At 43.1% G+C, this 16,564-nt stretch overlaps 1 protein-coding gene across 2 annotated transcripts in view; it reads right to left on the bottom strand.

Moving 5' to 3' along the window:
• Window positions 1–16,564, bottom strand: part of SNX14 (sorting nexin 14) — an 87,372-nt gene that overhangs the window by 4,469 nt on the left and 66,339 nt on the right. For both annotated transcript variants that reach the window (XM_024193214.2, XM_024193216.2), the window contains 5 exons: window positions 16,102–16,225; window positions 15,420–15,584; window positions 14,149–14,244; window positions 5,390–5,481; window positions 5,125–5,181 (listed from right to left, as the gene is read on the bottom strand). In XM_024193214.2, the coding sequence (XP_024048982.2) occupies window positions 5,125–5,181; window positions 5,390–5,481; window positions 14,149–14,244; window positions 15,420–15,584; window positions 16,102–16,225 (534 nt within the window). The remainder of the gene's footprint in view (window positions 1–5,124; window positions 5,182–5,389; window positions 5,482–14,148; window positions 14,245–15,419; window positions 15,585–16,101; window positions 16,226–16,564) is intronic.

The raw sequence follows: 16,564 nt of genomic DNA, 5'->3' as shown, positions 1-16,564 counted from the left end.
GAAAATACAACTGAGGGGGGGGGGACCTGATCACAGTCTTCAAATGTGTTAAGGGCTGTTTGTAAAGAGGACAGTGATCAATTGTTTTCCATCGCCACTGAAAGTAGGACAATGAGTAATTGACTTAATTTTCAGCAAGGGAGAATCAGGTTAGCTATTTGAAAGTTGGAATAAACTTACAAGAGAGGTTGTAGAATTCCTGTCATTGGAAGTTTTTATGAACAGATTAGACAAACACCTGTCAGGGACGGTCTAGGTATACTTGGCAGAGCGGGCTGGGCTAGTTAACCTCTTGGGGTCCCTTCCAGCCCTACATTTCTATACTTGTACAATTCTATGATCTTCAATGGGATATTTCAAAAATAAACATCCTCATTTAGGTCTTTTGAACAAGCAATGCTGCCTCAAAATGCAGATTCTGTCCCAAAATCCCAAGCAGCTGCTGAGGGAGAAGCATAAACGATTTATTTTTAAAAAAGTAGCTGACTTCTCCACTGAGTCCCAAAATGTGCCTAGTATGCGAGTGTGACACCTCGGGGGAGTGCCCTGTAATCCCCATATTCCTCATTTATAATATAATTCTGATCTTGCATATAAAGCATGCCATGTAAGGTATCAAGGGAAAGGTTATGATCTGCTGAAAGCCATTGTTCTATCTAAATTAGGGCTGTCAATTAATCGCAGTTAACTCACACGATTAACACAAAAAAATTAATCGCGATTAATTGCAGTTTTATTTGCACTGTTAAACAATAGAATACCAATTGAAATTTATTAAATATTTGTGGATGTTTTCTACATTTTCAAATATATTGATTTCAATTACAACACAGAATACAAAATATACAAAGCTCACTTTATATTATTATTACAAATATTTGCACTGTAAATATAAGATATAGTATTTCAATTCACCTCATACAAGTACTGTAGTGCAATCTCTTTGTGAAAATGCAGCTTACAAATGTAGATTGTTACATAACTGCACTCAAAAACAAAACAATGTAAAACTTCAGAGCCTACAAGTCCACTCAGTCCTACTTCTTGTTCAGCCAATCGCTAAGAGAAACAAGTCTGTTTGCATTTACAGGAGATAATGCTGCCTGCTTCTTATTTACAGTGTCACCTGAAAGTGAGAACAGACGTTTGCATGGCACTTTTGTAGCCGGCATTGCAAGGTATTTACATGCCAGATATGCTAAACATTCTTATGCCCCTTCATGCTTCAGGCCACCATTCCAGAGGTCATGCTTCCATGCAGATGATACTCAAAAAAAAAAAAAATGCATGAAATAATTTGTGACTGAACACCTTGGTGGAGAACTGTATGTCTCCTTCTCTGTACTACCTGCATTTTGCCATATATTTCATGTTATAGCAGTCTTGGATGATGACCCAGCACGTTGTTAATTTTAAGAAAACACTTTCTCTGTGTGATTCATGAGTGGCTCTGGGAGCATTCATGCAGTTGTGCTGAGTGATAACAGTGCCGGGAGGGGTTTGCTGCTTGTCATTAGCAAAGCATTGTGAGAGACAGCCCAGGCTAGAGAGTTAAGGGGGCACAGTGGTCCCACAGTCGTAGGCTGCACCCCGGGGATCCCGTCACAGTGAGTGTTCTGTAACAACAGTGCTCCAAAAGCTAGGCTCAGCCTCTCTTTAAATACTGATGGGAGGAGCTCTCATTTTTTGTGTTCTTGCTCAGAATCTGAATGTATTTTTAGTTTTAATACAATTCCTCAACTGGACAAAAAGCCAACGCTGAACAGGGACCATTCTGTAGGTAACTGGTCGTAACTTGCTAATTTTTATAATGAACATAAATCTCAGATGTCTCAAAGTAACTCTGGCCAGACCAGACACTTGAGTCAAGACTTTTGCAAAAAAACACACCAGTTAACTGATAACTAAGCAAAAACTGGATTGTAATTTCAGGGCTTTCCCTCCCCATCCCCCCACCACCATTTATTGGAGGGAAAGAAGAAGAGATTCTCTTCAAGGCTCTTTCAAAAGGGGTAGAGGGAAGGGAATTTTTAGGAGGGAGGCTATATATGAAAATGTCAGCTACCAAATCAATGGGAATTAGATGGGTAGATTGGAGGAATGGAGGTGAAATCGAAATGTAATCCCCACCCTAGAATCAAGCAACTGTCTTCTATTTTATTCTCCCCTGCTTTACTTGGTACTCCAGATCTTATCCCTCATCCTGTGCCATGTTTTCCACCCCTCATATACCAGTTGCCTTTCTTCTGCCAGTCTCTCTTCTGCTGTCTCCCCCCACCCCGACCCTGATACTAGTCCTGTTATCTCCACTAGAATGCTTTCGCCTCCTAGGAGGAAAGGCCCCCTTCGCACATGCCAAAGAGGGAGTAGCTGAATTTGAAGTCCAAGAAAGAGACCTAGACCCTCTCCCCTTTCAGCTTCCACCAAGTGGGGAGGGGAAAAGAGCATCAAGCTTCCAGAGCTAGGGCCATAGCTCTTTAGCCAATTAGGCCAGTGGCTGCGGCAAGAGTAGTTTCAAAGCTCCTTCTGCCCAGCTATGTGGCTGAAACATTAAGCAAGAGCAAAGTCAATCTTCCCTGAGTTAAAGGAATTGTGATGATGGCTTTAAAGGTGCAAATCCTTGTGATCACAGCCTGTTTATAGCCCAGATTTTAATTAACCCTGTTTGACTTGCTTTGATTTGGAAAAGAGACTCTTAATTTTAGTAATGTGTACACACACACACACGAACAGAAGGCTTGGCGCTCTTCCTGTACATCATCATCATAGCTAATCGCTTTAAAACAACAACCAAGACCTGGCGTTATCACTTGTATCAAATAGTTCCTTGGACGGTGGAAGATACTGATAGAGGGCACTGCATCAGACTATGTTCAAGTGTTTCTCTAGGCCAGTGGTTCTCAACATATTTATCACTATGGGCCGCATATGTGGCCCACAATATGTTACATGGGCCGCAGGATGAGAACCGCAGCGCCCCTCCACCCCCCAACCTCCCATAGTCCCCTATGCCCAGTGCCCCCCACCCAGAGATCCATCCACAGAGTGGGACCAGGAGCGGAACCCTGTGTGGGGCTGGGCAGCCGGGACCTAGACCCTGCTGCGCGAGGCTGGCCGGGCAACCAGGAACACAGGTGCGGGGCTAGGAGTGGAGCCCCACTAAAATCGAGGGGTGCTGCAGCACCCCGGCAAACCTCTAGTTCCCGCACCTATGCTGCCCAGCACCCCAAACCCCGCACTGCCCAGAGCCCCCCCCACAGACTCACTCTCCCACACCCTACCCCCATGCAGCACTCACCTACCCTCTGCTGGCAGGAGCGCTCCAGTAGAGCTGCCGGATGCTGTCTCCCCCTCAGCTGAACCCACCCTCTGCCAGACCAGAGCAGCAAATTTTGAATTTTTTTTTTTTTTTTTTTTTTTAAAATTATACTTTTTGTTTTCTTCTTTTTTTTAATTGGTCCACCTTCGGCCCACGGCTTGATAACCACTGGTCTAGTCTCCCCCCATTCACATTTGGGGTCATTTATCAACTTCCACTTGGTCATCGTGTCACCAGGCTTTACCACCCTAGCTCTCATGTGATTTAGGGCAACCAGTTCGAGGTGTCTGGAGGAAGTTGTTCTGAAGGTTCTCTGGAGTCGTTGGCATTTATTTCCTTCCACAATGGTATTTTGAAGTAAGGGATTTTCAGAGGCAAATATCTTTCTGGACTTCAGCCTCTTGGATGATGGAATGTGTCCACACAATCGGTGTCTTGGATCATGTATCTGTTTTAATGTCTCCTTTTTACTGAAAGCATCCCACCTCACTGATGGTGGTGCAATCCCCAAAAGGCAGTATAGCGACAGTGTGGGGGTCAGTTTCAAAGTCCCTGTGATGATCCTACAAGATTGACTGAGGTCAGTATCAATTTTGTGTGCATGGATTGAGCATGACCATACTGGTGCACAATACCTGCAAATGAGTAACACAAGGAGTGACTGGTTGCTTGTAGTGTTTGGGGGTGAATTCTCCATTTTGTACTGGTCAATTTCTGGAGTACACAATTCCCGGAGTTCATTTTCTTTTTCAACTTCTTGATAGGTTCTTTGTACATCCACATTCAGTCTAACATGACTACAGATTATGCAATTCAACTTGTCCTGTAAGATTTTTATTTAAGTGTTTACAGCGGTTAAAAACTTGAACCATTTTTTCTAACCTTCATTTGGAAGTCTTCAGTAGAGTCTTCATTTCAACTAAGTAAGTTAGGTCTCTCTTTCGTTAATGTAAACAATATAGATGGCCTTAGTTTGTTTCAACCTCCATTACTAACTTATATTTACCAAGAAAAACTAAAATGTTAATTTGGCTCCAACAACAGGGTATTTTTGTGTTAAGTGCTAAAACTGTGCTTGGCACTGTGCAAATTCTATGATGCAGCTCCTGTGCTGTGGTGCTTACAATCTCAATTGTTAAGATGCAAGTTCTATATTTTAAATAAAATCAAAGTTGGCTAACAAAAAATTCATTATGCAATTCTCTTTTAAAAAGTTTGATATACATAGTAGATACAAACACATCACACCCCTCCAGATTACTATGCACTATATAAATAGTGCTTAGCCCTTATACAGTACTTTTTATCCATGGGATTCCTCTCTCCTTTAGCTGGACACTGGGAATTCCAGAAAGCAATAACCAAAATTAGGTACAACAAAATACACATTCGATGGGAAAATGCTGAACCTCAACCAGAATGCAACAAGCAGGATAAATTTCCCAAAGACAGCATCTGCAGAAATTTGACAGTCAATAATGACAAGGCATACAGGGATACCCCGCTGGCTGCCCCGCATAGTTCCATTGGGGAGGCACCTCTACTTCGAGCACAACTTATAGGCCTCATGAGAAAAATTTTAATCAGCAAATATTAAAAAGTTTGGCTTTGGAAGATCTGACGGCATCTTTCAACTTAACAAAATACAGACTCCTCAATGGAGTTAACCTTTCGATGGGTAATGATAACAGTAACTTTGGGATTTCATGTCTATCTGCTGTGATTAATAGAGTGGACAAGTCTAAAGTGACTAAGATTAGAGGAGATCTATTCTGCAGCATTTATATGGGTTTGTCATCACATACCTTATTGAGTTCTGGGAACAGTTCTTGTATCCCAATATCCAGCAGAACATAAGTCAACTAAAAAACAGAAAAAGTAGCTGTTGTAAAAGGGTCAAGGTCAGTTCTTATGACAACCCTTTAAAACAACTATATTGCTCTTCATTTTTAATAATTAAAAGAGAATTTGCATTTACCTGGGATACACAAAAGATCACTGAAAGCCTTTATGAAACATGGCACCAAGCAGTAAGGTTTCTCATATAATTGTTTTCAGAATTAAAAGTACCTGCTTGTTAAGCACTGGCTGCTGCAGTCCATCAAACAGAAGTCTGATGCCTTCATACTTGGCGTCTTCTCCAATGCATTTGCCTATCAAATCTAGACCAGATACCAACACATACCAATCACAAAAAGCCATTACAAATTAGTTATGTCCTATAGTAAAGCATGGCTAGACCAAAATTCAGTGGATCATATCCTCACCACTTCCAATGGCTCTAAACTTGTATGCTATAATATGCTTTACCTTTCAAATGAATTTGTTTTTATAACCACAAAAGTCAAAAATCTTTCTGAACCCCTTTGATTATTCTATTTTAGTTAAGAATTAGCCAGAGTGTCTACTAAATGAATTTAAAGACGTAGAAGTGGAAGCCTATGTGTTCAGGTTCTCAATATGAGAAAAATTATTCCTTTGTTAGCCAACTCACCGCAGCAATATACACATATCTTTTTACTTGTAGTTTTACTTTCAATGGCATAGAACTAAGTCACTGCCAGATTTTAGGTGAAAAAAATACAACCTGAGTTTACTGCTCTAATGCTTTGTGTAATAAAACATAGGTGCCTTATCTGTACATGGAGGTTCTTTGAGATGTGTGGCCCCATCTGTATTGCACACGTGGGTACGCATGCGCTCCATGTACCTGAGACCAGAGATTTCTAGCAAGTAGCATCCATTAGTCCATGCCTGCACAGTTACTCGCCTTCATGCTCCGTACTGAGGGTATAAGGAGAGGTGTTGTGATAAATGAAGGGGGGGGGGGGGGGGCTCCCTTTTTTGGACAGCCAGCCAGCCAGTTAGCTATAAAGTTCCTCTTGGTGGCTGCTTGCTTTACCTGTAAAGGGTTAAAAAGTCCCCAGGTAAAGAAAAGGGGGTAGGCACCTGACCAAAAGAGCCAATGGGAAGGCTAAAACTTTTTAAAAGGGGAAAAAAGTTTTCCCTTTGTCTCTCTGTTGGTCTCTTTGGGCTGGAGACGAGGGCAGCTGGAATGCTGTGTAAAGTTTGGAACAGGTATGAAAATTCATCATCCATACCTAGAAGAATTCATTGGGACAGGCAATGTTTAGATAGATGCAATTAGGGTTATATTTCTTTTATTTTCTGTAAGGCTTGTAGACTTCTCTGTGCTAACTCCAGATGCTTTTGTTTACTTGAAACCTTTAAGCTGAACTCCCAAGAAAGCTATTTTGGATGCTTAATTTTTGGAATTGCTCTCTTAAAATCTAGCAAAAGCTTAAGTTCCAGATATATTTTCTTTTTGTTTTTAATAAAATTTACCTTTTTTAAGAACCTGATTGGTTTTGTGTCTTAAAAGGTCTGTGCATATGTTTTTCAATTAGCTGGTGGCAACAGCTGGGTTTCCCTTTTGTTTGTTTGCTTCTCGGCTTCCCCGAGGGAGGAGTGGAAAAGCTGAGGGGTTTCAGGGAAAACTTCCCAAGTGAGTTTTTCCAGGATTTGCAAGAGGCAGTTTTTCACGTGCGTGGTGGCAGCATTTACCAAGCCAAGGTCAGAGAAAAGCTGTAACCTTGAGGGTTTAATACAAGCCTGGAGTGGCAAGTATTAATTTTTTAAATCCTTGCGGGCTCCCACCTTCTGCACTCAAAGTGCCAGAGTGGGGAATCAGCCTTGACAGGTGTGGACCAATGTCTCTCCAGTTCTTTCTCTTATCGCAAATCAGATAGGATCCAAAGCAGAAAGGAAGGAGGAAGGGGAGTGGAACACAGAGACCATACTTCTCGAAGAACCTCAGGCTACAGGTAAGTAACTTTCATTTCTTTGAGAGCTGGTTCCTATGTGTATTCAACATGTGGGTGATTGGTAAGCAGTAATCAAACAGGACAGGTGGTGTGAGGATGCAGTTACTATAGATGTCTATAATACCGCTGTCCCAACAGCTGCATCTGCAGAATAGGCCTGGACTAAGGTGTAATGTTTCAGGTATGAATGGAAATAGCATTTCTCCAAATGCTTTGCAGCAGGCAGCACCAAAGCCGGCATGCTCCAAAAAGAAACTTCACAGGCTCCAGGACTGCCTCATTAATAGGGAGGGCCATTCTCCCAGGGGCAGATGGCTGCAGGATATCCAACAATTTATGGATATTCTCCTGCAGGGAGAATGCCCAGGGAAGAAGCCACAGATTGCAAAATGTCATGGTAGACCCTGAAGTCCTCAGGCACCGAAGTAGAGGAAGAGCCAGGCACCATTGAATCGTCTGAGGATGATGAATAGGCAGTTAACTGCACCAGGGCGGATCCCGTTCTTGGACTGGTGGGTCTGGATGGGACAACTCTGGAGGCTTCACAAAAGGAAGACTCACTGGTGCCTGAACCTGTGGGACATCAATGTCCCCCACCACAGACATGCCTAGTGATCTCGCCTTGGAGCGAGATGAGGAGTGCGACCACCATGACCGAGGAGCCTCCCGCAAATTCTATGGAGGCCACTGGGCATAATGAGAGGGCATTAGTGGCCAGTAGGTGCTAGGGCAGGGGGTCCTATCCCAACTGCCACACAAGTGCCAATCCCAGTACCCACGATGCTCCATGAATGTTCCCAATGTGGGCTATGTGATGGAGAATGGAAGGAGGAAAATCCCAATCTTGACTCCAAGTCATCTCGGGTTTCCAGGGATAAAAATAGAGCCAGCCCTGAGGGTGTGAACTACTAGTCTGATTCATCTGTCTCCCAAAACCAGGGAGGGACTGGCACTGATGGTAGAAACTGTACCGCCGACACCAAGTATGCCTCCGTTGTTTCTGTGCTCATAGTGGAATCAGCCCTGAAGTCAGCAGCAGTACTGATATATCTGACAATGCCAAAGTGAAGGGTGATGAGTGCTACCACGGTAACATCGGTGGTACAAGATGGTGCATGAAACCTGGAGGGTCTTGATTGGTCTTATGCGACCTTTTCCTCGGTGCACTTGATGGGGAGCGGCTCCTCCGTCTCTTCAGTTAGTCACCAGCTCCAGAATGCAAACTGGCAGCACTCTCAGAACCTGACCTCGGTGTCAAAGCGGGCTGCATGGACTCTTTGAGCAGGTGCTGCTTTAGGCAAAGACCCCATGCCACCTAAGTCCATTTTGTGAACAATTTGCAAACCAAACACCATTCTTTGACGTGAGCCTCACCCAAGCACAGCAAGCACCACGTGTGAGGATCGTTGTTAGGGGTAACACTAGGGAAGTATTTAACTCATCTAACTAACACAATCCAACACTAAGGGTACTAACTAACTATATACAACAGGGTAAGACGATAAAGAGAGAGATTGGGAGATTAAGAACCACACAGAGCTCCAACTCCAGCCACGGGTGGTAAGAAGCAACTGTGGGGGGGTTGAGGCAGCACTGCCTCATATAGCCAGGGGAGGCGCTATGAGCATGAGGCATGAGCGCTACCTCCTGTGGGTACTGCTAGACAAAATTCTACGGCTCCGGTGCTCTGGGCAGCGCACACACCTAAGTGGAATACACGGCTGCATCTACTCAAAGAACTGCTTCAAGTTGCCACCTTACAAATTTCCAGCATAGATACTTCTCAAAGAGATAATATTGAGGATGCCTGTGCTGTAATGGAATGGGCCCGCACCCCATCCGGCAGTGCATTATACGCCAGCTGCTAATGAATGATATAGCCAGAGACCCACTTAGAGAGTCTCTGGGCAGATGCTTGTCCCCTTCATTGTTCCACTACAGCGACAAATAGTGTAGGCCTTTTCGTAATTGGTTAGTTCTTTGCAGATAGAATGCTAAAGCCCTTCTGATGTTGAGAGAGAGAGTAGTCTCCTCATTGGTTGCATGAAATTTTGGAAAGAATATTGATTTATTATTTAAGATAAGTTGATTTATGTGACATTTGGAAATTACCTTAAGGAAGAATTTTGGGTGGATGCAAAGAGAAACTTTCTCATTATGAAATGTGGAATAGGGCAAGTCAGCTATGAGTGCTCCCAGCTCATTCACTCTTCTGGCAGACGTGATGGTGACTAAGAAAGTGACCTTCATGGACAGGCAGGACATGGAACATATGGCCAGTGGTTCAAAGGGTGGTCTGGTAAGTACTGAGAGGTCAAGATTGATGTCCCATAGCACCACCAGTGGGAAGATCCTAATGAGACCTTTCAGCAATCTGACTATTGTTGATAAGTAAAAACAGAACAGCCTTCCACGAGAGGATGGAAGGCATTGGTTGCTGCTATGTGGACTTGCAGTGAGCTAATAGAAAGTCCCAATGTCTTGAGGGTGAGTAGGTTGTCTAAAATAGCAGGTATTCCTGTTGATTAGGGGGATAACTAGTTCTGTTGTCTCCAGGTAGAGAAACATCTCCATTTAACTAAATAGCATTTTCTGACAGTCTTTTCTGCTTTGATTGAGATTATCTTGAACAGCCTCCAAACACAAACATTCTAGGTCTGTTGCCCATCCAAATACCAAACCATGAGCTGAAAAGGGTCCAGGCTGAGATGTTTGATCTTGCATTCTCCTGAGTTAACAGATCCAGGAAGGGGTCGAAGCTGATGGGAGAACAGGTTGACATTTGTAAACAGCAAACAGAAATGTCTGAGCCAGTTGGGTGTGATCAGCATGGCTTGAGCTTTCTTGTGACAAATCTTTTGCAGAACCTGTGGGGAGGAATGGTATACCTCAGGTGGTCTGTCCAGGATAACAGAGCATTAGCGCCCCTGGAGACCTGACCAAGTGCTGCTCTGGAGCAGTCTAGGTTGAACTTCTTGTTCGTCTGGGAGGCGAATAGGTCCCAAGATGATGTTCTCCATTGAGTGAAGATTTTGTTCAGAACAGAATTGTGTATCTCACACTCGTGGTATGTGGGAGAGTGTCTGCCGAGACTGTCTGCCAGAGAGTTCTGCGCACATGGTGAGTATGTTGCCAAGAGTGTGATGTGGTTCCCAATGCACTAGTTTTATAATTGACTGACTCTATACAGAGAGGAAGATATTTCACTCCACCTTGTTTGCTTATATAGAAGATCATCATCACGTTGTCTGACATTATCTGAATATGATGGAACGATGTAAGTGTGAGAAATGCATTGCAGGCTAGGCAGACTGCCCTTAATTCTAAGAGACCGAGTCTGTATTTTCTCTGTTTACACAGGTTCCCAAGGATGGCAGAACACAGAGTAGGGATAGGATCACTGTCTGGATGTCCTGACTAATCTGCCAGTTATGAGCTAATGGTGCAGGTAGGGGAAGCTGGTATAGCTATTTTGTCTCATCTAAACTGCCACCACTGAGAGGACTTTAGTGAGGACCTGGGTTCCGATGCCAGCCTGAATAGCAGTAATCTGAACTTGTAATGCTCTTGTCCTACCAGAAATCTGAAGAACCTTCTGTGGGCCAGATGAATGTCCATGTGAAAGTAAGAATCTTTCATGCTGAGAGCCACAAACCATGTGCCCTTCTCCAGGGGGGACTTACTCATGCCAGCATGACCCATGTGGAATTTTGATTTGCAAATAAAGATATTCAACTGACATAGGTTGAGAATGGGTCTCCATTCTCCTTTTTTCTTGGGAACTATGAAATATAGGGAGTAGAACCCTTTGTCTTCATGTTGAGGTGGCACTCATTCTAGTAGAGTGTTTACCTCCCAAGAGAGCATTTCCTTGTGAGAGTAGTCCCTGAGGAGGGCCAGGAAGAAAAACTTGATAATGTAGCCAGAGTGGATGATCTCTAATACCCACTTGTCTGTTGTTATTGCCCTCCAGTTGTGGGCGAAAGGGGCCAGGTGGCAGTTTGGGGCGGGGGGGTAAGTAGGAAATTACATCAAAAAGGGTACGCGGTTCTCGAGCATCCTGTCAAAAGTAATTCCTGGTTGGTGGGTGAGGTAGAGTGGCTGCAGCTGAGGTGGAGGAAGTGCAGAGCTGGGTCTTCGTAGTCTCTGCTCTTTCCATGGCAGTTTGTAAGGGAACTGGTGATAGAATAGCCGAGGGAGAGTTCTTGGCTTATACTCCTGTTTGTGGTATTTTCTCTTTGGAGCAGAGGACAGAGGGTTGTCCTGGAGTCTTTTAGCAAGTGTAAAGACTTATTAGTCTTTTCATTGAAGAGATCAGACTCAAAAGGCAAGTCTTCAATACTATTCTGGGCATCCTTGGGGAACCCCTAGGAGTGAAGCCAAGATTCACACCTCATAACTATTGCTGCAGCTATAGTTCTAGATATGGTATCAGCTTCATGAGGGCTTGGAATTGAGCCATGTCCTCCTGAGGGAGTTTGTCTTTGAGCTCCAAGAATTTGGAGTAATTTGTGAAATCTATTTTGCTAACAGGGCCTGGTAGTTAGCAATTCTAAACTCAAGGCTGGTGGATTCAAATACCTTCCTCCCTAGAAGGTCAAGGCGTTTAGCTCCTTTGTCTGCAGGGGGTGCCTTGGTGTTTTCTAGCCTGGATTTCACTGTGGCAACAGAGAAAATATGTGGCTACTATTAGAGAGTTGGGACCAGGGTGAGTAAACAGAAACTGCACCTTTAGTGGGTATAAAATATCGCCTTTCAGACCTTTTCGGGGGGTGGGGTGGGGCATAGGAAACAAGAGTATGCCAAACTGCCTTGGATGATTCAATAATGGCCTCGTTTATTGGGAGAGCCATCCAGCTTGGACCAGAGGGCTGCAAGATATCCAAGAGCCAATGCTGCATAACATGGATTGCTTCAAGAGGAATCTGGCACTTAGCCACCACCCTCTGCAAGACCTCTTGGTACTGCCTGTGATCATCAAGCAGAGATGGTGAAGATGGGGCAACTGCCTCATCAGGTGAGGAGGATGAAATACCTATTGGTACCTAGTATCAGAGGGGTAGCCGTGTTAGTCTGAGTCTGTAATAGGTACCTCTATTGGTACCTGTGGATCTGGATTGATTTCCTCCTCTGCATACTTGAAAAGAGCCAGCTGGTGTCAGCGAGGAGGAGAGGGTGCAGTGGGATTCATGTTCAGATCTGGAGTGCCTAGCATAGGGATCCTGTGGTGCCCAATAGGGCGAATATGAAGAGTCAACAAGCTGGGGGGGACTGCAAGGCATTGGGTACCATCAGTCCCCTAGGCTGTGATATCCGGGTGGAGGATGGGTCCAAGACCTCCTAGAGTCTCTGTCCAAGCTAGCCTCCCTATGTGTCAGGAACATCAGATTCTGATAACGAGAAGATAGGTTCTGGTTCCACTAGCGATACCGGTGGATGAATGTGCCAACTTGTGAATGGGAGTATCCACTTCTCTTCAAAGGGGTTTCTTCCTCTGGTGTCACCATGTCCCTCAGGAGGGCTGGACTAAAAAGGACAGGAGATTGAAGGTAAGGTAGGGTGAAAATATCCTCTGGAGAGGTATAGGTTTCAGGCCATCCCAGGGCATGAGGTGTCCCAGTGATCAGGACTGACTGCTCCAGTGCGTCCAATGTTACGGTAGTCAACAGATCCTTCTGGGAGCAAGTTACTACTGTGGAAGAAGAGTTCAACCTGGAGTTCCCAGTTGGTGTCAATAGGTGCTGATCTTTTGTATAGCTGTAGCCACAGTTGGTACCAATAGATCCTTTCTCCTAAACACCTTACCCTCATGGTGGAAGGTTTAGGTGGACCTAAGTCTTTAGGACCCACGCATTAGGACTCACCTGACTGGACAGAGTCAGGGAGGGATCCTTTTTTGTAGGAGCATATCTGTCTTTGTGTTTATGAGAGTGCCCCTTACTCGTGTGAGAGGCCCAAGGCATTGATCCCTTGGGCTTAACAGCTCTGGCATCTGCTCCTGAACTCTTGCTCGGAGGGGCACCACTCTTAGACTGAGGCCAATGAACCAGGGGATCTCCTTGGCCTGGATTCTACTGGGTCTCATGGCCTTTTCTAAGAGGTACTTCCTCAGTCAAAGTTCTCATGCCACATGGGTCTGGAGAGAGAAGGAGGGTCAGATGCTGCAGTTGGCAGAAACGTGAGCCTCCCCAAGGCAGTAAAGGGAGCAATGTTGTTCAGGGGAAACTAAACTATACTAACTAAACTATAAACACACTAAGAATACTAAAACTATATACAATTATATGTCCAGGTTTTTGAGTGACGATGCAAACATAGCTTTGGACACAGAGGATTCCAACTCAGGCCATGCACCGGTGTAAGAAGGAACTGGCATCAGTTTGCACCAACCCATATATCCTTGATATGGAGCACAAGGGGAACAAGCATTCAGACGCAGACCAATGGATTCTACTTGCTAGAAATCTTCAGTATCAGGCGCACGGAGCTCATGCATACCCATGTGCAGAACACACAGAGACCAGCACTCAGAGAACAACTTAAAATTACATTTGCAATGAATTATTATTGGATGACCTCTAATCACAGGATTTTTTCCCTAATTTATATAGGGAAAGTACAGCTCACATGAGATTCTTCTTCAGGTTTTCACTGCAGCCCTGCTTTTTACCCAGTTTTCAGCTGGGCCAAATGTTAAAGAAGCAGAGTGACTTGCTCAAGATCAGTGTCAGTCTCTTAGCTGGTTCAGATCCCAAGCTCCTCCTGACCTGCACAGTGTCATTATTTAACCATTACACCAAAGGCCTAGGGGTGCGAGTAACCCTCGTTAAAACTATGAAAGTTTGAAAATGAAAGTCTCAACAAGCAGCAGCATTTTAGGCAACTCTTTAAAATCTCAGCCAGATAACTACTTTATGGATTGGAAAGTTAGCATGAATGTTATATTTGGGCTACGTGCCTGACTGAAGGATTAAAAAGCTTATATAGGTCATATAAATGTGGAACCTGGAATGTATCTCATCATTTCTTCAAAGGTCTGCTTTGCTCGTTTCTGTTTATCTTGATGAGAGCGAGGTTCAGTATTCTCACAAAACACAGCATCTGTAACAACCAAAAGAACAAAAATGGCATTTAGGAGTTGGTTTTCAGTAAAGTCGTACATTGTGTATGTAACTAAAAACTGATAGTAGGCTTTTGGATGTCTTCAGAATTAGATTTCTCTTTTCCATATGACCTTAGCTGGAAGTAAGTTCTAACCATGCCAGTTAATAGCCTGATGTCTTCTGGTCTTCTTGTTCTGCTCATATCCAGAAATACCCTATCTGTGTGGAATACAATATAGTGTTTTGCCAACTCATTCCTTGTGTTAAGCCGTTTTTAAAGAGCATCACAATTCTGCAGCAGCACACAATTCTGGCTAAATTCCACTGTAGGTTAATTATATGCTGCTTAACTATAATTCCCCTGTACTTATAATTGTATAAAGATATTCTTCACATTATGTCAAACAGCCCTGCAGTACTGATGGGGCCTATTGCAATGGCTATATTTACTACAGAGGACTAAAAATATTTACAGTGTTCATGAGCAGCTACCACTTTTGGTTTTAGTCACTCAAAGCTTCCTCACTTTATTTTCATTCATTCATTCACAATACCTCTTTGGGAGCTGTAATTTTTATAACTGGCCTCCACCCAAGTTATTTTCCTAAATATGCCAATTTTGTTCAGTCTATGGTCAATTGGTACTTGTTAGCTAGCAACTGTGGGCTTCATTTTCTCTGCATTCCCTCCACCCTTATAAAAAAAGGGAAACAATTAAAAAAAAAAAACTAGCATTAATTTTCCAAAAAAAAAGATTAAGATACAACACAAGCTTTAGGAATTTCCTACACTCAATATATCTACTGCATCATTAGCTCCACCATGTTGATCATCAGTCTTTTAGTCTTCTATTCCTTGCTCACTATAAGCCTTAGTAGATTATTGTTCACAATACTTAATTCTATAATAAAGTATCAAGGATGTGCAACAAAACCAAATTAACACTGTGCAGAAACTGACTTTTGGAATCTCTTGACTCATTTATGTTGCGTAAGTGTTCTTTTTCACATGTTGCATTATATAGTTTGCAAAGCACTTTGGGTTGCTCACGAAAAAGGTGCTACAAGTATAAAACTAAGTCATCAGTATCTTATAAACAAGTACCACTGCAGTTTAAACATCTACAAGAAGCACAAGATAAAATAAGAAGTATTTGCATGACTTTTCACTAACCTCTCAGGAGTGTTATCAGTGATACCAAGCGGTGCTCCTGAAATAGCTGTTCTAATTTGTACTGTAGATAGTAGTCTGTGTACATCTCCAATGTGTTTTTGAAGAGAATTCTTCCCCCCATCAAGAGGTGATGCAGCCAGTCAGGAACATGGAAAACAACTCTACCTGCAAAGTTATTATTACACATATTAAGAAGGCTCCCATCATCATGGTACCTTGCTTTATTTCTTAAAAATTGTGCACATTGATATTTCCAAAAAAGAGATAGCTAACTTCACGCAACCTGACCCCATTCCCCCCACACTATAGCAGATAATTTAGCTTTTAAATCTGTTTGTGTTACATTTTACTACAAAAATACCAAGTGTTGGAATTATTTATTTAGAGTGGCCACAGGAAGACATGGTCTACACCTCAAGCAGCTTACACTCTAAATACAAAAACAAAGTGTGTGGGGGAGGAGGAGAAGAAAGGGATACAACATGCAAGCAGAGTGATACTGCTGCATGTGTGACACCCTAATAGTAAGAACTTTAAAAACAGGATAGTGTCCCTAACTGGCATCTTCCCTGTTATAAAAAACTGTAAGCTTTAGACAAACTTTTCAAACAGCACATTAATCAAACACCATGAACTTTTGCACCTCTGTTATACTTCAGAGTACAAAAAGAAAATTTCTTACCAACATACATTAAGTAGTCATAGACTCCTTCTACCGTTATCATCTCTATAAAGTAGTTCTGATTTTGTCTTCTCTCTGTATTCTCAGAGCGGTTTGCATTATTCTTGAACAGATCATTGAAAAGCTAAAATAGAAACATTAATTTGTTTGTTTTTCAAGATGTAAAGAAAACTAGAGTAAAAACAATCAGTACTAAAAAGTTCAGATTGGTCAGATTTTCAATGGAAAATTTGATTTCAACTATAAAATTTTTAAGAGAAGATGTTTGCTTTCCAAAGAAAATTTCAACATTTTGTTGAATGTTGTAATGGGGTATACTGGCCCTTTAAGAGTAGAGGGGGCCAGAAGACTCCATTCCAGGGAGATGGAACGTACAAAGGCCCAGGAAATGGCCTGGTAATGGAGCAGAGGAAGCAGTCCTGGGAAATTAGGAGTTCTCCTGGGGTTTCCCCACCATCCACTG

This window comes from Terrapene carolina, unplaced genomic scaffold (genome assembly GCF_002925995.2).
Source record: "Terrapene carolina triunguis isolate 2854851 unplaced genomic scaffold, T_m_triunguis-2.0 Scaffold42, whole genome shotgun sequence".
Classification (NCBI taxonomy): domain Eukaryota; kingdom Metazoa; phylum Chordata; order Testudines; family Emydidae; genus Terrapene; species Terrapene triunguis.
Note: the sequence above shows the minus strand (reverse complement) of the source record. Positions and strands in the feature narration are given on the sequence as shown.